Source organism: Mastomys coucha, unplaced genomic scaffold, assembly GCF_008632895.1.
Source record: "Mastomys coucha isolate ucsf_1 unplaced genomic scaffold, UCSF_Mcou_1 pScaffold23, whole genome shotgun sequence".
Classification (NCBI taxonomy): domain Eukaryota; kingdom Metazoa; phylum Chordata; class Mammalia; order Rodentia; family Muridae; genus Mastomys; species Mastomys coucha.
The window spans coordinates 51,933,003-51,955,860 of NW_022196906.1; the positions used below are offsets into that span (position 1 = coordinate 51,933,003).

Consider the following 22,858-nt stretch of genomic DNA (forward strand, 5'->3'; position numbering starts at 1 on the left):
CATTTACTGATACCTGAATCACACCACCACCTGGCTTCACTGAAGATTGGCTGGCAAGAACTTTCAACTCCTCCCCAGCTACTCCCAGCCATCCTCTGTTAGAAGCCAGCAATAAAGCCTTGGAGAGGAACAGGCTCAGCTCCCAGGACCCTGAGGCAAAGCAGGCGCAGGTCACCTCTAGCTCCCATCTCTTCCTTTCCTTTCTTTCTCCCTTTTGTTTTTATTTTTTGAAGTGTTTTTGTATCTGGATCAAGTGCTGGAGACTTGAACCCAGGACCTCATATATGCTAGGCAAGAGTTCTTAACAATGGTAGAACTGAGCTGTAACTCACCAGCCCAGTTCCCCCAACCCCTTTCTTAGACAGGGCTTCATTTAGCCAACCCAGACCAGCCTCTGATCAATATGCAGCTAAGGATGAACTTACATTGCCAAGTCTCCCACGCCCATTTTTCAGGTGCCTGTGACTCCATGCCCAGATTCTGCACTATGAGGAATCAACCCGAGCTTCGTGCATGCTAGGCAAACACTGCCAGCTCGACCCTAGCTCCAGCTTTTACTTCTCTTTGTGCTTGCGTTTCTCCTCTCCTCCAACCATCTGTGCAGCTATTGGGTTGTTGTAAATGAGTATGACATAATTCCTAAGTTGGGGGGTACCCCTAACATGGTACTACTTGGTACCCAGAAGTCCTGCGGGTTGTCACCTTCTGCCAGTAGCCAGCCAACAGTGCAGAGGCAGCAGGATGTGCCACTTACCAGGCACTCAGTAAAAGGGACAGAGATGGGGTATGCGTGTGGGGGGTTAACCCTTGTCAAAAGAAAGGCCCATGGACAGCAAGGTTGTGAGATTCCTAAGGCTGATGTGTTTAAAGCTGAGAGGTATGGTTTGGGAGCAGGAAATTCTGAGAAAGCAGGCCCCAGGCCTCACCTGGTTTAACAGACCTAAGGAGACCAACTTAAAGCAATTATAACACTTTTCTTTTTTTAAGACAGGATCTTACCTTGTAGTCCTGGCTGACCTAGAACTCTGTATGAAGCCAAGATGGCCTGCCTACCCTTTCACCAGGAAAGTGCTAGGGTTTCAGTGGTGTCTATCTGGTTTCAATTTGGTCATCAAACATTCACCAAGGCTTCAGTGTGTGCCTCCCTCTGCTGCAGTGTCAAAGAGGTCAGCTCCAAGGCTGGCTCTACCACCCATCCCTACCATGCCTTCTCAGTAGCTTGTTTTCCCCTTAGGACTTGGACATGATCCATGGGTCAGTGTCCTTTCCTTGGACAGTGGAATTTGCACAAGCCTCTGACCTCCTACTCCCTCTACTCCCATCTTCTCCCAGTTACAGATATATTTTCCTGGAATGGGCCTGGCAAAACACAGATGCTACTCGGGCCAGCTTCCTTAGACCGGGGATGAGCCAGCTTCCTTAGACTGGGGATGAAAACAACAGTCTCATCCCAGTGTCTTCTTCGAGGCAGGCCCTCGTGGCTTCCCCACAGGCCTCTCTGGGCCTCAGTGGCACTGGCTCTCTGCTCCATCCAACCTCGAGCTTCTCCTCTATGTCTTGCACAGGCAATTTTGATTATTTAAAGACAGGTTCTCAATAAGTAGCCCAGGTTGGCCTTTGGCTCATAATCTACCTCCTTCAGCATTTTGAGTGCTGGGTTTGCAGGAGCTTCCTCTTCCTGACCTGTTCTAAGACCCCCTCAGATCCTTCAGGTTCAATCCATTCACAGACGATTCTCAACTTCCTTCTCTAGCCTGGGTTTTGACAATTCTTTACCTCCTGGCAGTTCCCAAGGCACACAATTCAGTGTGGCCTCAGCAGAACCTGTGCTGGTCTCTCCCTGACAGCAGCCCAGCTACCACTTTCCTCACACCCACCCACCAGGGAAGACAGAGGTGTCTGGATCCTCCCTTTTCCTTCACGTGGTACATGCTGACCCCATGACTAAGTTCTGATGTTGCCTCTTAGATCTCCCAAGAGCCCGTCTTCCCCCACGATCATCCTTACTCTCTTTGCCTCACATTTGCCTGCCAGGACCCAGGGGGATCATTTTTAAACTCTATGACCTGACATGTCTCTGCTGCCTCAAACCTGTCCCTAGATTCCAGGAGCTCCTAGCTTGATAAAAACCATATGCAGGCTACAACCTTCCCTCCCCAGCCCCATCTCCTATCTCCCAGCACTGTCCATTGGTACCCATTTTCTCAGAGCTCTTCAACAAGCTTCCCTGCCTAGGGTCTCCTGTCCTGGGGGGGCGGGGTGGGGGAGGGGATACTAGCCCCATCAGTGTGTGCATCCATCTTGAACTCAGCCCAAATTCTTCTTCTTGATCTACAGGCAATACTCTCCTGTTAGGCATTCCTTCATTACACAAGAGCCTGTCGTGTGTCTGTCCTCTTAACTATGGATTCCAGTCTGCTCTGCTCCCTGCCTGAATCATCCAGCAGACTACACACAGCAGGTATTTGACCATTTGCAGTTGAATGACTCATAAAAATTAGCCTGAAGTATGTGCAGAGGGTGGCTTTGTGGGGAGGCATTGCATTAGGAGTGGCAGGAGCACAGTGGGCCTGTGGAGGTAGACAGAAGCCGAGCTTCAAGCCAGAGCAGAACGGAACAAGGGAACCTCCCCATTCATCTCAATGAGTCAAGTCTCTCCTACCCACTGGGGCTCTACAGGCCTTAGACAACCTGAGGGGAGAAATCCCAGGACTGGTCCCCATTCCCCATCTGTGTATCCCAGTTGGGACAGACGGAAGGTGCCTCGCTCCATGCAAAGTCCGAGAGGGCACAGGGCTTGGCTCACAGTAGGGGTGGGGCAGAGCAAAGCTGTCACGTGAGACGTGAGAAGCACCCGAGGCTCCCCTTCCCATCACCCTTGAGGTCAGTACTGTCTGAGGCATGTTTATCTGGGCTTTCACCCCAGAGCCACATCCCATCTAGCCAGGCCTGGACTTCACTTCTTTGTGCTTCAGGCCTGGACAACGGCAGAAGAAGCAGCCAGAATCCCTAGCAGCATCCCAAGGACTGGCCCCTGAGCCTGAAGTGGCCCATGAGCTCAGGCTCAGGTAGTAGCTGGCAGAGATGGACAGCGGTGAGCACTTCCCCACGGGCAGACACAGGACACTGGCTCGTGCAGCTGACACAAAGAGGCGGCTACATCTCCTGGCCATGCTTCCCTCTCAGCCCCACTCACAGAGACAGGGGGATGGACAAGATGGCATGGGAAGACGACTGGGCAGACAGGCAGGCTCGGCGGAGGAAGCGCCGAGGCTGGGTGGCGGTGTCCTCATGGAGTGGTTTATTGATTCCATCTCACAAGGCGGTGTGGGTGAGCGGCCACAGCACATGAAATCCAAGCCCCCGACAGACGCCTGCCTTGGGCACATGCAAACAGCGCAACATGGTCAAGCGCAAACACAGGCGACCGAGGCAACACTGGACATGGAACACGGGATGGGGGACGGGCTGGGGTGATGGGTCCCTAGAGAGAGGCTGATTCCTCCCCACCCCCAGGGGCAGGACAGGAAAAATAAGATTCGTACTTCTTGTAAAATGCCCATTTGCTGGGTACTTTCTTTCTCCTTATGTTGAAAAATAATAAAAAATAAACACACGGAAAAAAATCTCAAAAAAGGAAAGGAATAAAACTCTAAGAAGGCGAATGGCGGAGCCAAGAGGAGGCCAACTGCAGGGCACTCCTCCTGCTCCTTGGCCTCCTCTCCTCAGCCCCTTCAGTGGGCGCCCCAAGCCCTATAGGTGGGTCCATGAGAGAAGATGCTAGGCCTAGGTGGGGTCCCTGGGGGGCCAGAAGGGACAGGCAGGTCAGAGGCAAGAGGCCTACCAGCCCGCTGGGGCTCAGTTCAAGTTCAGGCCCAGCAAGCAGCAGGGCACCAGATCTGTGATCTTGTAGGCCCTGTCCCTGCAGGCCCATGGCCTAGGCGGAGGCAGAGGTCACAGGTGCAGCTCATGGGTTTTGATGTGCTCGAGCTGCTCTCGAAGCTGCAGAAAGGTGGGTCGTGTGGCGGCATCCAGGTGCCAGCAGTTCTTCATAACCTCGTAGACTGCGGGCGGGCAGCCATCCGGAGCATCCATCTTATAGCCCTTTTCTACCCGAGGGACGACATCCTTCAGGGGCTGTGAGCAGGTGGTGCATGAGTTAGTTCAGTGTCTTACAGCTGAAGGGAGTCCTACCCAGAAATCCCTCTCTAAGAAATCAGGGAATGGCCTGGACACTACTCAGGACAGACCAGAGGTACAGGCTCCAGCCAGGCAGGCCGTTCCTGTGGGATGCTACTCTTGCCACCCCACCCTCGGCTTCAGCCACACACTGGCTTCCAGACCCATACTCACAATTCTTGGGTAAGGCACTCGCCCGAAGGAATAGATTTCCCAGAGAAGGATTCCGAAACTCCACACATCAGACTTGGTGGAAAATTTCTGCCACGTGGAGAAGAGAATCAGCATTGGATCCCAGGGAGCTTGGAAGAGGGGGTGACTCCAGGACCCTTGCTCACCTTCTCTCTCAAGGCTTCAGGAGCTGTCCACTTGACTGGCAGCTTGCCGGTGTCCTGAGTGCTGGAAGCTTCCTTAGTGAGGCCAAAGTCACTGACTTTGGCCACGTTGTCCTCAGACACCAGCACATTCCGGGCAGCCAAGTCCCGGTGCACAAAATTGTTACCCTCCAGGTACTCCATGGCTTCACAGACGTCTCTGAGGGCAAGACAGCCACATGTCCCTCAGACGGGGACTCCCACAGCAGGGCAGGGGGCTCCTTCAAGTTCTTACCCTCACCCAGGTTGCATCACTCACAGTGAGAATTTGAGGAGACAGTCTCCGCCTAGCACCGAACGACCACGTGATCGAAGATAGTCCACCAAACTCCCCTGTGGGTAGGACAGAAAGGGACAGGAGGGGGTGAGCAGGGAGGGACCAGAACAGCTGTGATATGGTGTCCATGTTATTCAATCCCACAATCTTTGGGAGGCTTATGGGTGAGAAAACTGAGGTTTGAAAAAGTAGCATGACTTGGTTAAAGTCAGTCAATAAATGACTGGCCAGGCCTGGCAGAGTGGAGGGGCTGTGGGAGGGACAGGGTGAGGCTGAGGAGCACCTACCTTGGCCATGTACTCTGTGACAATGTAGAGCCCACCCTTCTCCTCCACGATCACACCCAGCAGCTGGACTAGGTTGCTGTGCCGAAGTTGCCTGTGGCAAGACAGGGTGGTCAAGAGTTCAGCCTGGCCACCCACACCCACATGCTCCACCCAGGCAGCCCAACTCACGTCATGACAGAGGCTTCAGCTAGGAAGGCCTGGGCAGTAGCATCGTTCTTAATGCACTTGACTGCAACTTTGTTGCCTCGGTAATCCCCCAGCATCACATCTGTAGGAGAAGCAGGGGCTGTTTCCTGGAATCCCGGGGCTCCCCCACCTCATCCCCTACTCCCGGGCTCCTTCAACTCACCTCCAAACTCCCCCTTTCCTATCGTCTGTAGCAGCTTCAGTTCCTTCATGTTCAGTGCCCAGCCACCTGGGGACAGGGACCAGGAGGGAGGCAGTGTGTCAGTGAAGTGAACAGCTAATCTGAGGCACTTGAGATGACAGGGACAAACTAAATTGTTTTAGATGTGGGTGTCTGGGGTTTCCAAGCCTCTAGGGTAAGGGCAGAGGCCCAGGCTAAGGTGAAGTGGGCAAGTGGGAGGTTGAGTGTAGTGTGCACTCACTGCGGTAGAATTCATCCTGGGCCGCCACGGTGCCCTCCATGACCTTTGGTTTGATGAGGCGAGTGCAGAGTCCATCGGCATCTGTGGTGTAGTGCTGCAGAGGTGGGGCAGGCCCTCAGAACCAGACCCACAGGGCTCCATTTCTCACTGACTCATGCACTGCTCAGGTCTGACCACCAGAGGGCAGCAGAGGCTAGTCCACACAGCCTTGAGCAGCTTTGTGGAGAGGGTTCCTCATTTCAAGAAGGCTGGGAATGCCTGTCCATTTCCCACATCACCCCATCCACTCAGCTACTGGACTCCCAGTTGCCACTACTGCTTAGGGCCTTAAGGTAGATAGCAAAGCCTTCCCTGCTCCTTATACCAGCCTCTAGCAGGTGTACTCGGCCAAGGAAGCCAGAGATGAGAGTGAGCTTAGGTATTTGATGCCGGATATGGCCTGGCAGGAGCTGGTGGTGCTGGTGTTGCAAGCAGCAAGGACCTGTGTGCCTCCCTCAAGGACCCTGACGGCAATGTGCACATCCCGACATGAGGTTCTGACTGCTGGAGGAAGTGAGTTCCAGATCAGACAGGCATCTCCAATGCATAGATGAGGGGACCTTCACTGATCTGAACCTTGGTGTCCTTATCTAAATGGGAATACCACCCTATTTGTGGGCCCTTGGGGCACTTTGGGGACAGAACTAAGCTATTTCACACAGCTGGTGCACCACACATGGGAGGAACTAAAGACTCAAAGAAGCCGTCAACATGTCTAGGTCACTCTACCAGCTGAGCTGGGCCTGGGTCTGTACTATCCGCAGGTAGACTCAGGCGTGAGTGTGTGAGAAAGGGGAGTCACCCCCAGACAGGCATGTACCCACTCACCTCCACCAACTGCATGAGGTTCTCGAAGTACACCTCCTCATCAATGCTCAGCTTGCTCGCATGATACATGATGCGGTAGTGTTCCACCTTGCCTTCACAGCTCACACACAGTGTGTAGTCCCCAGGGTAGTTGGTGCTTTCCCGCACTAGGAACAGGCCTGTCTCGGGTGGGTAGAGAAGCCGCTCGGCCTGCTCCCGTGTGATCTTGCCATGGAACCAGCTGTGGGTGGCAAGGCTGGGTATCACAAGGGTACTGACCTGGGAGCCTCCTGCCAGCCTCCTGCACACACCTTCCCAGAACTCGCAATCAGCCAAGCATCTGAGGGCGTCATCTTCTTCCCATACCCCTTTTTTTCTTCTGCTGGGTTCCTATTCCCTGTCTGTGAGGTCCAGCCTCTGGTCCCACCCTGGAGTGCCCTCACCTACACAGCCCTCACTCAGGGCTGTTTCCCTGTCTGTGAGGTCCAGCCTCTGGTCTTACCCTGGAATGCCCTCACCTACACAGCCCCTCACTCAGGGCTGTTTTGCTCTGATGCCTTTCCAGGAGGACCACGGCCATTTCTTCTCTTTCCCCAAACCAGGAGACTGAGGCCTCCGTCCTCTGGGTACTCACGGCATAAGGCTGAGTTTGGTGCCTGCCTTCACGCCCTCGCGCTTCTGGACATAGTTGGCTGGGATGATGCCCTCACGGCCTACTTTGTTTTTGGCTTTGTACCAGTTGGGGTCCTGGAGAGAGGACAACACAGACACACTCTGAGGCCTGTCTCCTGAGAGAAGCCAAACCCAGAAGAAACCCTTGGAGAGAATGGGCCAAGCATCGTAGGTCCCCAAGTACCTTGGTGACGGCCACAATGGTGAGCACGTCTCCTTTGCAGAAGGGAAGGTCTTGCTCAGCAGTGCCATGGAAGTTGTACTTGGCAATACACTCTGTACCGGATGGCCAGGCGGCCTACAGGGTAAGGACAGACATGTGGTGCAGCTGAGGGCCCTTTTCTACCAGCCTGCCTGAATGCTCTTGAGACTGACGCATCTTAGCTGACTTTCATGAACCTGGGGGAGATACCCTTCTCTGGAGAATTCTCAGGCCCTTCAGGCTCAGATTCCTCCGTAGCTCTCTCTGGGGACCTGTGCCCAACAGAGCACTCTGGAATTAGTGTTACTTCACACAGTCTTGACTGGGATGGAGGGTTGGGCATGGGCTGGAACAGGCTGCCCTAAGTACCTACTCTGTCCAGTCTAGGGAGGGCAGTACATGGGACTGCTTTATCTGTCCCCACTGCAGCCCCATGATACCTGTATTGCCGACATCTTCTGTGATCTGGCGTCCCCGTGCTACAGGAAGGCCGATCTGTTACTTGGTACCATGAGAGCTGTGGGAGAAGAGTCGAGCTGAAGAAGAGTGAGATGACCCCCACCCTCTGTATGTGATCATCGGCGTCTTCCTTAAAGCAGGCCAGCCTTGGTGCCAAGGCTTCTACATGTGGGTCCAGGGCCGTTTTATCCAGCCTCAGGTAGAAACACACAGACCTAAGAGTCCCAGGGAGGTGGCTATCAATCCTGTCTCTGGGGGCCTTACAGGTCCCACAGAATGACAAGGAGGACCAAAGAGGCCTGGAAGATTGGCAGGGAAGAGAGTCTAGGGAAACTCTGAAATTGGGCAGGTGCTATGTGGTCCAGGAAAGCTTGTCCAGAGGCCTCTGTACAGACAATTGTCTGTGCTTCCTTCTCAGTACACACCCAATAGAAAACAGCCCATGTCTACCAGGAGAGGGGCAGTGCTCTCCTGTGGTGTGCTTTGTAGTACCGGTCAGACCAGGAACTGCCCAAGTGCTGAAAATGAAGTAGACAAAGTAGGGAGAAGTCACAGAAGGGAGTGCCACTCAGCAGTGGCACGACCCACTCAGCCACTCATTGGCTTTGAATTCTCAACCAAGGAGCCAGGCCCAGGAAAGCAGGACTCCCTTTTTTTGTTTGTTTGTTTTGTTATTTTGTTTTTCAAGACAGGGTTTCTCTGTGTAGCCCTGGCTGTCCTGGAACTCACTCAGTAGACCAGGCTGGCCTGGAACTCAGAAATCCACCTGTCTCTGCCTCCCAAGTGCTGGGATTAAATGTGTGTGCCACCACTGCCCGGCTGGGACTCCCCCCCCCCTTTTTTTTATCAAGCTCAAAATCTGATCAAACCAATCCAGGCTTGTAAGGATGAAATCGGGGGAGGACTGGACAGAGTTTAAGGGGACTTCAGGTGTTGGTTATGGGGACTCTCTGAGCTCCCTTGCAGGAGAGGGTTTGTTCCATAGCAAATTGCTGTCTGTACCCTGAGAGCTGTCCATGCACTTTAGTAAAGGCGACTCCCCAAGAACAATAAGCATGTCTGCACACACGTGTGTCATCACTGCTATCGGTTCAAATAAGCCCAGGCCTCAGATAACTCCAGAAAGATACAGATGTGCTAGGGCTACTGTTCCCTTTCTGGTAAGAAAACAGAGCCAAGGCCCTTCTGTAATTACCATTAGATGGTAGGCCTACCTGAGATGGGACAGGTGAGGTCTAGCCTTTGCATTATGGGTATGGGCACTACCACTGGGATAGGTGAGATCTAGCCTTTACTTTATACCACTGGAAGAGGCCTTTCAGTGTAAGTGCTGCTACATGTGTATGAGCACATGCACGCACACCCGCACATACACACACATGCAGGAAGCATGGAAGCTGAGCCCTTAAGACTTCAAAGGGTAGAGGGTGGGAGCTAGGATCTATCTTAGAGGACGGCAGTTGCCGAGAATGCTCAAGACTCTGGGCTCAAACTCTAGTACAAGGTGTAGATCTATGAGCAATCAAGCAAATAAAATTTGATATAAAAAGATATTTGTTAGAAAGGCAGAAGGAAGAGGGTGAGGCAGAGGGATGGCTAGGTGGAGGCCAGCTTAAGCTAAGTGGTTAAAACCTTATTTGAAAAGAAGATAGCCAGAAAAGGTGACAGAGAAGCTGAGGATATTAGCCAAGACAGTTAAAAGCACTGGCTGTTCCTCCTGAGGACCTGGTTCACTTTCCAGCACCCACATGGAAGCTCAAACTGTCTGTAACTGCACTTCCAGGGGATCTGACACCCTCGCACAGACACACACACAGAAAACATCAACACACATAAAATGAATAAATGAATGAAATGAATGGGTGAATGAAATAAAGAGAGAGAGAACAAATGAATGAACTGGCCTGGGTAGGAGCTAATGAAGCAAGGCAGAATCAATTACTCATCTGAGGCTCCGTGACCCTCACATTGCTGAGCCTATCCCAAGCACCCTTGTCTGTCTGCTGCATGAGAAGGGTTCCAGTGACTTTGGCATGAACACTGTAGGGTAGCAAGGAGCTTCCCATGGCACTGTGAAGAGCTATGGTTGAACCCTGAGGGTGATAAGCCTTTGGAACTTCTTCAGGGAGCACATAATCTCAGAGCCCAGCAGAAGCAAGGGTAGAAGGTGCAGGGGAAAGTAACTCTCAAGCAAGATTCCTGGTTCTAATCAGGCCTGGGCCTTGAACCTGGCTTTATCCAACATGCCATCTCAGAGAGAATGAATGAACCCTTTGGACCTCATATTCCCTCACTCTGAAACAGAGCACAGTGAACCCCTGCAAGGAGACTGTGGAGGGGACGGAATGAGACTCCAGACTTGGAAGTGCCTGCCATGCTTCCTGTGCCCTTCAGAACAGTCCTCCTTGCAGCCAGAAAAGCAAGCAAGGCTATCATGCTTGTTGTCTAGACTGAAGCCAGAGAGAGTGCAATAGGACCTACCCCCTCACACCCAGTATTTCCACAATGGGGCCAGCATGAGCACGCTAACCACCTCCTAGGAGGGCCCTGTGGATGCCATGCAAGAGCTGTGAGCCTCCCTACCCAAGAGGTTGCCCAAGGTCACAAAGCCTGAGCTAGGGTCCCACTGCAGGTGGCAGGTGGCTGAGCCCCAACCTTAAGGTCCTTCCATGGAGATACGATTAGCTCACCAGCTCTCCACACCTCCTCCTCCCTCCCCAATTTCAGAACTCACTGCTGCCACCACAGGAGGGAGCGGAGGCTGGGCACAGTTAGTCACCCTTCCAGCTGTCAGTTTGCAAACACTCCTTCCTGGCCTGCAGCTGCCGTGCCACCTCCCGGCTGCCTTGATGATAATAATAAAGATAATCACAGGCCCTGTTTTCTGAGTCCTTACTCAGTGTCAGGCCTTATCCTTGGCACTTCACAGCTCGTCCAATCCTAATGACTCTGAGACACAGAGGGGCTATTATTACCAACCCCATTTTACAGATGAGGGCCCCAAGTAAAGCCCAGAGTACTGTGAGACCTTGCCTGAGGCCACAGCTCCAGTGAGCTGTCACATCCTGCTTCAGACTCTTGAGCTCGTTGGCAGGGACTTCCTGCCTACCTGGTAGCCTCTGCCTTCCTCACATACCTCACAGACTCTCAGGGACTGCTGTCTATTTGGGATGGACAGGGCAAAGAGCAGCCATGTAGATAAGGATGGGACAAGGCAGCAGTGGTCAGGGGATGCTGCCAGAGGGGAAGGCTGCTCAGGCACCGGATCTAGGAGGATCGAACCTCCTTGACTCCACAGCAGTGCCTTCTGGGACTGATTCTTCATGTACACAGCAGCTAGGTGAGAAGCCAGCAGCTCCTAGGGCTGCTGTGACACCTGGGTCACTACATGCCTTACCAGACATTCTCCAACCTGTCAATCATGGTGAGGTCACCAGGCTAGGATGGCTGAGCAAGCTGCCTTGCCTTATGGTCTCTCCATCAAAGTCTGAGGCTGACAGCCAGTGTGGCTTAAAGAGGCTACTTATTGAAAGCCACCTTCCAACTAGCCAGTGAGTAGGCACAGAGGTCCTTTGTGGGGTCACTTGAATGACCAAGGCGCTCTAGGAAGGCAATGCAGGACCACTGTTTTGGGAGTAATGCTGCATCCTGGCCCTGGCCCTATGACCTCTGGGAAGTCCAGGAGCTCCCCATACTGGCTTCAAGCACCATGTCTGCCCCTCTTTCTCACACCTATTCTCCGACACCTGCACTCTATTTACTTGCCCTGTCCCTTCATCCAAGGAATTTTTATGCAGCCTAGGGTACAGCCTAGGTGATAGCGACTGTTGTACACAAGCAAAAAGCAAAATAGAATAAGATATCCCTCTTTGTGGTGGCAAGAGATGGGAGAGAGTACACATTTGAAGCCACACTGAACTAACTACACAGTGATACCTTATCTTAAAAAAAAAAAAAAAAACAGCCAGGCGGTGGTGGCGCTCGCCTTTAATCCCAGCACTTGAGAGGCAGAGACAGGTGGATTTCTGAGTTCGAGGCCAGCCTGGTCTACAGAGTGAGTTCCAGGACAGCCAGGGCTACACAGAGAAACCCTGTCTCAAAAAAACAAAAAACAAAACAAAAAATAAAACAAAACCAAAAACAAAAAACAAAAACAAAAAAACCAAACAAACAACCTTTAGCCCAGCACCTGGGAGGCAGAGGTAGGTGGATCTCTGAGTTCAAGGCAAGCCTGGTCTACAGAGAGAGTTCCAGAACAGTCAGGGCTACACGGAGAAACCCTGTCTCGGAAAAAAAAAAAAAAAATCATCCAACCAACTAACCAAAGAGCTAGATCAGCGGGTGAAATGTTTGCTGTGAAGACCCGAGTTTGGTCCCAAGCACCCAAATGAATCTGAGTGTCAGGGGCGTGTGCCTGTTATCCAGTGCTGGGAGGCAGGAGGAGGAGGGGCTCTACAACTTGTGAGCTCATCTGCTTAACCTATCTATCGAGTCCCAGGCATATTCACCCACAAGTGCACATGTACACACACACACACACACACACACACACACACAAACTGAAAGACCAAACTCTCCAGAGTAAGGAATCTGATGCCTGTGACTAGCAATCCAGGAAGCCCTGTATGCAGCCATACATGGATAACAGGTTAGTAAAGCAAACTGACTATGAAGCACCTGAGGGCCTGGGTTCTGACTCCCTGGCCAAGCCTGACAACCTGAGTTTCATCCCTGGAAGGAGAGAACCAACTCCTCAAAGTTGTTCTCTAACCCCTAAATGATACACACTTTGTACACAAGCATGCATACACACAAATTATAACAAAAAAGCAAAAGAGGCGATGTAAATATGATAAAATGTTAAGAACACATAAGTATAGGCAAAGGATCTACATGTGTCTAACAACTTATTATTGTTATTATTTCCACCTTTCAGTGATTTTTGAAATACTCAAAACCAGAAAAGGGCAAGTACAGGTAGAGACAGGTGACCTACAGTGTACAAGCTGGGGGTGGGGTTTTTGTTTTATTTTGTGGCTCCTACTGTTGTTTTTCTGTTTTTGCCTTTTTTTTGTTCTGTTTGAGAGAGACTATCTCTACATAGTCCTGGATATCCTAGAACTCATTATGTAGATCTGACTGGTCTTCAACTTATTGAAATCCTCCTGCCTCTGCCTCCTGAGTGCAGGGATTAAAGATGTGTGCCACCATGCCCAGCTTTTTTTTTTTATGGATTTGTGATACAGGTTCTTGTTATATAGTTCAGACTGATTTCAAATTCTGAGATCCTCAGTCTCCAGGATAGGGCTACAGGCAAGCACCGCCACACCCAGGTATAAACTGTGTGGTTTAAAATCTTTTATTATGTTTTATTTTATATGCATGTGGATGCATACCCCACAGTGTACATGTGAAAGTCAGAGGGTGACTTGTGGAAGTGGGTTCTCTCTTTCCACTGTGTGGGTCCTAGCGACCCACTGAGGTAGTCAATCTTGGTGGCAGGCATCTTTACCAGCATAGCCATCTCCCTAGCTCACAAGTTGTGCTTTACAGAAAACAAATATACATTCCTGAGCTCAGAGATGCCTAGGTAGTCTTTGAGAGACATGGAGAAGGCTGGAGAGATGCTCAGCAGTTAAGAGCAACTGTTACAAATAATAGAAGTTGCTTCTGGAATGGGATCAAATTAAAGGCAAAGTTTGTTATTCTGTATTTCCTATTTTGTCCTCTTTTGATATATACATTGAGACTCCCACAGTCCAGGTAACCTCTAACTCACTATGTAGCGAAGGATGGCTTCCAATTATTGAGTCTGCTGCCTGCTACTATACCTAGTTTATCTAGTGCTAGAGACGGAACCCAGGACTTCAGGCAGACCCAAACACTGCCAACTGAGCTAGAGCCAGCTCTTGGTTTTCTTTTAAAATTACAAACATCTGTATTACCTTCCCCTTAAAAATAAATTTGAAAATACACCACTTTTGAAAGCCACTTCCACCAGGAATCTTTCCTTGGTTCTCCAGCTGTGCTGGATGGCCTTGTATCCAGGGTCTCTCATATCACAGCGCTCCATCGAAGGACTGCGCTAGCAGTGGCCTGTGGTTGAGGCAGAAAGGGAGCTTTGTGTAGGTAGAAGAGGGGAGCTAGTCTAACTCATCTCTGCATCACCAGCATGGGCCGGGCCAAGAACTGCTGCTCAGTAATGAGGAATGAATGAGTGAATGAATGAATGAACGAACGAATGAACAAAAGACAGACAGGAAGGAAGGCAAGGCAAGGCAAGGCAAAGCATGGCTACGGCACATTAGGTCCTGCAACCAATAGGACTATATTTAACCCCAGGGGTCAGCAGCTGCTACCCACCCCCACAAGACTAGAGGACAGGGGCTTGGGATTGTGGCGGGGCCAACATTTCTGTCTGACTTCCTGCCCTAAACTCTGCTCCCAGAAGCCCTTGTGCTGGGGTCCCGGGAACAGGCTGGGCATTGTGCCCAAGCGCTGAGGTCAGTGGCTGCAGCCTCAGGCAGGCCTTTCTTGGGAGCCCAGGCTGTCCAGAAGGGGACATAAGTGTGTGTGTGTGGGGGCGGGGGTAGAAGCCCAGACACTCCCAGTCTGCCCTTTTCTTGCCCTGGAGGCAGCTGCAGACCCCCAGAACCAAGCACGTGCAGAGAGCTAGGGTAGGTCAAGAGATTGTAGCCCTGCCCCCTCACCAAAACTCCACTGCTTAATGGGGCGTGGGAGCTTTCAGAAACTGTTTACACGCAGCTAAAAATACCCACTGAAAAGGGAAGTGTACCAGAGACCTGGGGGGACTGGCCCTAAGGCCCACAGAGACTCTGGTCCTGCTATAGGACCTAGCTGCACTGTCTTCAGGGACACACGCACACAGACAGACAGACACACACACACACACACACACACACACGCAGAGGCAAAACCACTTGTGGCAACAAGAAGGTCTGCTCTCACTCTGTGCTGGTGTTTCTCTGTACCTCATGTCATGCCCAGTGGTCAAGTTGGGTAGGAGGAGGAAGGCCCACCAGAGTTTTATTGTAGAGATAGACCTAAGAGCCTGATTCAGCCTCTCCTCTGTGACCAGCCTGCTGAGGTCCTGAGGAGTCCAAGGAAATACACTCTAAGCTCCTGTCTTTCTCAGCACAGAATGGTCAATCAGCCAGGTGTCCCCACACCTCAACAAGCTGAGGTTTGCTGGGATAACTTAGTGCTCAAGCATGTGCATAGCATGCTCCCCAACCCTGTCTTATTCTACCCCCCAGTACCTTAAAACAACTGAGGAGAGACAGAGTTACCCAACAGCTTGCAGGAAAGAGGTGAGGGGAGCCAGAGAGGACGGGACAAGGGGCACCTAGAACAAGCCAGGATTAAGACTTACATAGAACTACTGAGGGAGTCAATCAAGGGTGCCAAAGGAAGTTTCCTGCAGGTAGGTCCTGGGCAGACAGGGTCAAAGGTGAAGTTGAAGTATTGGGCACACCCCCTCACAGGGCAGAGCACCTGAGGAGGGCAGCCAGCCAGCAGCAGAGCTGGTTTGGTGGCTACAGTCAGCCCCACCCCTGGTCCTGCAGAGCTCTCAGGCTGCTAGCACTGTCACCCAGCCACACACTGGGCTGGGGGGGTTCCCACTAACCCAGCAGTTCAGACTGGCCCTCAGCACCCCCAATGCACAGACACTCCAGAAGATCTGAAAGCAGACTTGCAGAGCGCTCAGTGCTCTGGGCAAGAGGGGCTGGAAGGATACCTGGCTTGGGTTCTGGGGCATGCTGCCCCACCCCCATCCTCAGGCTCCCTCAGCATCAGCACCCCTGCCTTAAGAGGAGGGCTGAGTTTAATGACTGAAAAAATGTTAAAGAACCAAATTATGGCAACTCACTGGGGCTCAGCGAGACCGGAAATCCTGTCTGGAAGCTTAGGAGCAGTAGGGGTGAGTTAAGAGGAGGCTAACGGGGAGCCTCCTCCCTAGGGTACACTGTGGCTTGAGCCTGCCACTCCTGGCCCAGAAAGGTTTCTAATTACCACTCAGAAGCCTAATTACTTACATGCACTGGGCCTCTGGGCCTCCAGGTCTCCCCAGGGTCCTACCCCAGGCCTCTGCCCCCCACCCCTTAGAGTAAGGGCTGGGTTCTTTGCCTTTTCTTCTGCCTGTATTTACATATAGGTTCCTCACTAACCTCCAACAACCCTTCAGAGTCATGCAGTGGCTTTGTTTTACAACCCCCCCCCCCAAGTCTCCTAGCCATGTTACAAGAGGGGAGGCGAGGCCCAGGGGATAAGAGAATGGTTTAGATCTCTGGGTAGCAGATTTCTGGTCTCCAGCACTTGAGACAGAAGCTGGTGAATCTCTGTGATCTGATGCCTGCATGGTCTACAAAGTAAGACCCTGCCTTAGAAAAACAAAAGCAACCAAGGAACCAACAGAACAGGTATGTCTGAGTACACAGTTCAGAATGCTAACCTACAGAGGCAGCGCCCAGGACAGACCTAGGGAAAGGGGGTACCCTCACACTAGTAGGATCAACAGACAATGAAAGCAGGTAGCCAACAGTCTACTGTCCCAGCATGGTTTGAGGCTCTCATCAGCTACTTAAGCCTCCCCGCCCACCACAAGTCCTGGGAGATCCCTGCTAGACAGGGGAGGAAACAAGCTTGCCAGTGGTCTCTGCCTAGGGTACTGTCAGTTTCCAAGGGTTAGAATAGGGACTTAAGCTTAGTTATGTTGGAACCTAGGTCAGCAGACTTCCCCAAGTTTTCCTTGGCAAGATCATATGATATCCTAAAAGGACAGAACAGGAATGCTATAGGCAACTAACTACTCACATCATGTCCCTCTTGCCCCAGCAAGCGGAGGTACACCTGTGCTCTCTCCTGGTCTTCTGCACAGCCTGCCTTTACACAGACAGAAAAGGACACTATGCAGAACCTCATAGAAGAACTCAGAGAAGGCAGCAGCCTCCAGGAGGACCCAATCACTGAACAGGGACCTCTGGCTCTCCAAACACTTTTTACAAGCTCTACTCTCCCTCCCAGAAGTCCCCCAGGCTGTCCTAGCCCATGCAGAGCAGGAGGGGGACCACAGGCTTGCCCTGCCAGGCTTCCCTGAGCCCAGCCTCCTGTCCTTTTCACTGTAGTGTGCACATTACAGGCTGTAACGCCCCAAGGCTGGGTGAGGACCAGGTGCCAGGCTCGGCTGGGCTGGGCCAGGCTGAAGAGCAGCAGCCAGGATGTACGGGTCGGATGACACTCAGGTTTCACCCGCCCACAAGCCTTCCAACCGTGCAGAACCCAGGGCAGCCGGGGAGCGCCCAGCAGCTCTCTTCTGCTCGTTTGCAGACCACGGAAGAGAGGCGGAGGGAAGCTGCGGTCGGAGGGTGTGCACTAGTGTGCTGGAAGAAGCTGTCCTTCTCACAGAACCAGGAAGAGAGAGAAGGCAAAAACAGGGTAGGCGGAGCTGTGTGGGGCCTCCAGCCCTGGGGCCTCCACTCAGGAGAGCTCCAGGCTAGTCCAGGGCAAGTCATTCAAATTCACTCAATGAGCCTCAGTTTCCTCGTGGGAAAAATGGGATTGTCTCTCTCACCCTGCACCCCATTCGCACACTCGACAACCAATGGGTGTAGCAGGCTGCATCATGCCCAATAAGAGAGCATCCCCCAATTCTTGGAGCACTAATGACAATGGGGAACAGGCTCAGCCACCCAGACCCAGTCTGTCCCTGTTCACATCTTTCCTCAGCCATGCAGGGAGCACACAAGCTCTCCCTTCTCCAGCTCTTTATTTTTAGGCCTGAATTTGACTTTAATCATTACTTAGCGGATTCTATTTCAAGCCCTTGGATGAAGGGACCCAGAAGGGAGGAGGGAGGCAGTGCTCCCCGCTGGGTTTAGGGAGCAGCCTGCTCCTCCACCCATCCTGTCCCTATCCAAGGGCAGAGAAAACTGAGTAACACCCAGAGGCTAGCATCTTGGGTAAGCCCCAACCCTGTGACCTCATCCCACTGAAGCTATGGGACAGGATGGTAGTAGTAATGCCTACTTTCATGCCACCAATACCAGAGAGAGAGAGAGAGAAAGAGAGAGAGAGAAAGAGAGAGAGAGAGAGAGAGAGAGAGAGAGAGAGAGAGAGAGAGAGAGAATATAAATATGTATGTGTCATAGTCTGTCAGTCAGGGTCCCAAGCTACAAGGCTGAGAGACTTCAGGTCACATCAGTACTCCTCACCTAGGTTAGTTCTGGGCCACCCTAGTCAATTAGGGCTACAGTCTTTTGGACCCAGGGTGTGCCAAGTAGAGATTGGTTTATTCCCACTGCCCATGTCACAAAGAGACACCTCCATGTTAGATCTGCAAAGGAAGACACTAACTCATAAGCCTAGTTTCTAGCTCTCGGGTGCAAGGTTCTGGAATCTAATCATTCCTTTCCCTGGTCACTGGAGAAAGCTGAGGCTGGCCTGACTAACTCCAGCTCAGCCTAAGGAAAGAAACCTCTATTTCCCACTGGAACGTGAAGCCTAGGACAGCCATGAAGAATCTGGGAGGCAAGGGTACTCTTCACGCTGGGTATGGTGGTATATGCATGCCTGTAATCTCAATGCTCTGGAGACTGAAGCAGGAGGATCTAGGGTTCAAGGCCCTGTAGTGAGAACCAGTGTGTGTGTGTGTGTGTGTGTGTGTGTGTGTGTGTGTGTGTGTGTGTGTGTTTTGGGAAGCAACAGTAGTAGGTAGCTACTCTCAGCTCCAAGGCTGTGAAGGGGAATGGGTGGGGTTAGGCCTTGGACAGCAATTAGCAGCCTATCTTCTCAAGGCCAACCCTAAGCCCTGAGGCAGCCTATCACAAAGTGATGGGAAGGGAGTGGGGCACAGCACAGACAGACACAGCAGCCTAGAACACAGAGCCAGAGGTTTTCAGAGGGCCTGGGACACCTTACCAAGGATAGGTGAGAGGTCAGCATTCTGGGATCTTTCTTGCATTCTAAGGCAGTCACACCAGCTACCGTCCCATGCTCTCTCCAGTCACTTAGCAGGTTAGTTCACTCAGTGTCCTCTGAGGTATATAGATCACTGTTTCTGTTAGCAATGCTCAGGGAACAGTGGCAGGGCTGGGCCTGGAACCCACATACTTAGCTGCTAAACTGCCTGCTCTCTACTAGCTGCTTGTAGGGTGTGTAGTAACACAACCCCCAACACTGACAGATGGAAGCACGGCACACTCAGGAGAGGGTTTGGTGACGAAGCAGTAGCAGAGCTCCTGGAAATACTCTGAAGCTTTGTAGAGGCAGTTACCATGACAGGTAGCTCAAGAAATGCCCAGGGACGCAGTAGTAAGTGGAAAATGAGTTGAGGCACACACATTTATTTATATGCTAACAGCAGCAAAGGAAGGGTCTCAGGAGAACAGGGCTCTAACATGCCAACAGTCCCTGACTGGCAATTATTGGGCACTCCAGTTTTGTTTTCTAAGATTTCTGGGGTTTGTTTTCTTTCTTTCTTCTTTTTTAAAGATGGATTCTCAGTCTGGAGCCCATGCTAGCCTTGAACCTGGAATTCCTCCTGCCTCGGCCTCCCTAGTGCTGCTAGGATTATAGGGCTTGCCAGCACACAGAGCCCTCACTGCTTTCCAAAGACTAAAATCAACACAGTTTTCATGAGAATTCAGACTAACTTTCCTAGGTCCTACCTGCCCTTCAGCTCTGGCCCAGACACTCAGGACTTTTCTGCTATGGAAAATCCATTCCTATCTGGGACACGCTCTCAGACATGAGAGGGTATCTCTCTACCTTCTTTCCCAGACTCAACATCTCTGTTCTTTTGATGGCTACAAGTAAAAGCTTTGAAATTCTTCAAAAGATGGACCTGGGTGGTCCTACCATTCCAAAGGGGTCCAGGATTATTGGGGAGGTTGAGTTACACTATAGGTCTCTGGCTTCCATCCCAACCTGTACCAGCATGAAGGAAGCTGGAATCTGCCACTTTACCAAGACTTGCTATGGGCCTCTCCATGTGGACTGTCCTCTGAAGAGCAGTGCCCTGTAGTGGGGAAGGCATCTGCTTTCCTGTTGCAGAAAGACTAGCCCCTTCTGATAGGGGAAACTTAGTTCACCAAATAAAACTCACAGCCTTAGCCGGGCGGTGGTGGCGCACACCTTTAAACCCCAGCACTTGGGAGGCAGAGGCAGGCGGATTTCTGAGTTCAAGGCCAGCCTGGTCTACAGGACAGCCAGGGCTATACAGAGAAATCTTGTCTCGAAAAAACAAAACCAAACCAAACCAAGGCAAACCAAAAAAAAAAAAAAAAAAAAAAAAAAAAAAAAAAAAAAAAAAAAAACCACCCTTACAGCCTGGAACATGTGCTAGCCTAAATGAAGCTGCTTTCTAAAAGGCCTCTGGTCTCTGGCCACACCCTTGCAGCTAAGTTGGTAAGAAGCACCCAGCCATGTCAGGCCTAGCCACAAGGCCTGGCTAAGGCTGGACAGAAGTTCCGGTCAGGCATGAGGCGATGTGAGTACAGACACCCTCCCCAGCCCCTACCCCCAGTGCATCTTAGGGCAATGGGAAAAACCTTAACCAAGGGCAAGGGCCTGAGCAGGACAAAACAGCCTGTGGTTCAAGGGGGCCTAGGCAGAGCTCAGAGCTCAGCATCCTGAAGGGATCTGGAAGACCCTGCTGCACCGCCAACCTTACTGCCTCTGGCCTGATCCTGTTGTGGCCGTTACTGAGACACTACAATATCTAGGGATCAGGGAGACAGAAACAAGCCCAAGTGTCCACATCCCCCTCCCCCAATAGTGATACTTTCAGGCCAAGGCGTCTCTGCCTATGCTGACCCCATTCAGGTTCTGACTGAGCCATCTGGGAAATGTGGGGAAGGCAAGGTCAGGACTAACTACCAGGCTGTTTCAAAGCTGCCCAGAACCAGGCTTCTGCACACCACACACCACACCACACCACACAGATGGCCCACACGATTAGGACCCAGTCCCAGGCACCAAGGGGAAGTCTTATAAGCAAAACATATGATGCCTCATCCCCTAAAAAGACATCACTAAGGCCGGAAGCCCTTTCCCTCTTCTCTAGCCCTCTGCAGGAGAACACGTGCCTGCCTGCTCGCTCGCTCGCTCGCCCCACCAGGTCCCTCTTGGGTCAGGCTGGAGACTGCCAGTGTCCCTGGTAGTTCCAGAGTGGGTCTAGTTCCCCTCCACCTACAGCCATCCATCACTGCAGAAGTGGGAATGAAAGATAGCTAGCCTCCCTCCATCAGGGGCCTGGAATATGACCTGCCCCATGGGCCTCAGTTCCCTGCTGTACAAAATGATCAAAAAAAAAAAAAAAAAGCTCCTACTTAAGCTCTAAAGATCCAGTGACCGGACACACCCCTTCCAAATAACTGGTCCGGGTCCTGAGAAGCCTGGGAAAATGGACTGATGAGGATGCTGGGGGGAGGGGGTATAGTACTAATGCCCAGTGTCACCTCTAGGCAGACTGGAAGCCCTGCCCAGTTTCTCCACCCAAGGGTCAGAGGTCCCTTGCTTTAAGCCTGGTCCTCTGGCAGGCCAAGGATGACAGACTTAGTTCAAGGACCTGGGCTTCTATCAGGATAAAGGGAGGTGGCGTGGCCCTGGGCTGCTTGGAACCAATAGAACCTCAGTGCACGACCGAAGAAGAGTTCAGAACCAAGCTAGCCAGGGTACCTTCAGGGAAGCCCTGAACAGGAAAGGGGAAACTCCCGGGAGTTTGGCCCATACTGCTTCTCTTCCTCCGGGGTCCAGCCACTTCCCACTCAGCTTTCCACACGGGAGTTGGGGATAGGGGGGGTGGGAAGGTAGGACTCAGCCGACCTAAACCAAGTCTCTTGTGATGCAGGGTAGTACCTCCCTCGTGGCTTCTTCCCAGTAGTGTTCTGACAGTGATTCCCGGGAGAATTCGAAACCGTTTGGGGGGTGGGGGGAGATGGGTGTGGGCGCGGCGGCTACAGAGGCGGGACGAGCGACCTCCTCCCTTCTAGGGGGCATTAGGACACCCACCTCCTTCGGAGCTGCCCAGCACTCACCTCTCTGGGGGCACTGCGGTCCAGGCCTCCTCACCGAGGGCGGCATCAGTGGCCTGCAGGACAGTCCATGCGGCCAAGGGAGAGGGGAGGGGAGGGGCGCAGGGGTCCCCAGGGGGTGCGGTACAAAGAGGTGTATGGATGCAAAAGGAGAGGGAGGAAGGACGGCCAGACAGGCAGGGGGACTGCCGCGCAGCCCCAGGCGGGGAGGGAAGAAAGGCGGGGGAAGGGGGCGGGCGGGAGTCCGGGGGGAGGAAACAATGTAGCCGGCGCGGCCCCGGCAGAGTTCCGCTTCCGAACGCGGCCACGGAGATTCGGTTTGGGGACGTCGCGCCGGCCGCCGGGGGCCGCCCCGGGCGTTCGATCGCGGCCGGCGGGGCTTGCCTGAGCCCCACACCCCGGAGGCTGGGTGGCCGGAGGCTGGCCAGGCGGGAGGGACGGCTGGCCCGGGGACGGCCCCGACGGCGGCGCGGCCCGGGTTGGCCCTGCACGGACCCCACCCCGGTAGAACCCCTGGGGCAGGGCGCGGGGTGGCGCGGGAGCGCAAGGAAGGCAGCAGGCTCTGCGGCGGCGGCCAACCTCAGCTCGCCCGGGCTCCGATGGGAGGAAGCTCGCAGGCCTGGTGAGAGGAAGCGCGGCCCGGATCCTCCGCCCGCTGCCGCGCGCCTGCGCGAGGGGGCCTGCCCGGCGCGCTTCGGGGCGTGAGTCGGCGCCCTCTGCTGGACCGTGAAGGAAATGCGGGGGGTGTGTCCCCGCCTACGCCCTGCCCCCACTTGCTGGCCTTCGGGAAGGCTCCCGAAGGTCCTTTCAGAGAGCCACCAGCATGCTAGAGCCAACCTCTCAGCTTTCTCTAGACGAAGCGTCCTTGCTAGAGTGGAGGCTAGGTCTAGACTCTTCTGT

At 52.8% G+C, this 22,858-nt stretch overlaps 1 protein-coding gene across 2 annotated transcripts in view; it reads right to left on the minus strand.

Annotated features, from left to right (window-relative positions):
- Positions 1 to 3,278: 3,278 nt before the first annotated feature.
- The window catches only part of Csk (C-terminal Src kinase), a 27,426-nt gene continuing 7,846 nt past the window's right edge, over positions 3,279 to 22,858 (minus strand). The window contains exons 1-13 of one of the 2 annotated variants that reach the window (XM_031343120.1): positions 21,962 to 22,621; positions 7,886 to 7,962; positions 7,428 to 7,541; positions 7,206 to 7,318; positions 6,593 to 6,812; positions 5,726 to 5,819; positions 5,467 to 5,532; positions 5,286 to 5,385; positions 5,118 to 5,208; positions 4,813 to 4,886; positions 4,518 to 4,713; positions 4,354 to 4,440; positions 3,279 to 4,137 (exon numbers count right to left, since the gene is read on the minus strand). In XM_031343120.1, coding sequence (XP_031198980.1) covers positions 3,955 to 4,137; positions 4,354 to 4,440; positions 4,518 to 4,713; positions 4,813 to 4,886; positions 5,118 to 5,208; positions 5,286 to 5,385; positions 5,467 to 5,532; positions 5,726 to 5,819; positions 6,593 to 6,812; positions 7,206 to 7,318; positions 7,428 to 7,541; positions 7,886 to 7,900 — 1,353 coding nt within the window. In that variant the 5' untranslated portion in view covers positions 7,901 to 7,962; positions 21,962 to 22,621 and the 3' untranslated portion in view covers positions 3,279 to 3,954. Of the gene's footprint in view, positions 4,138 to 4,353; positions 4,441 to 4,517; positions 4,714 to 4,812; positions 4,887 to 5,117; positions 5,209 to 5,285; positions 5,386 to 5,466; positions 5,533 to 5,725; positions 5,820 to 6,592; positions 6,813 to 7,205; positions 7,319 to 7,427; positions 7,542 to 7,885; positions 7,963 to 21,961; positions 22,622 to 22,858 lie in introns of those variants that run through there. The other variant, XM_031343121.1, reaches the window with a different exon arrangement.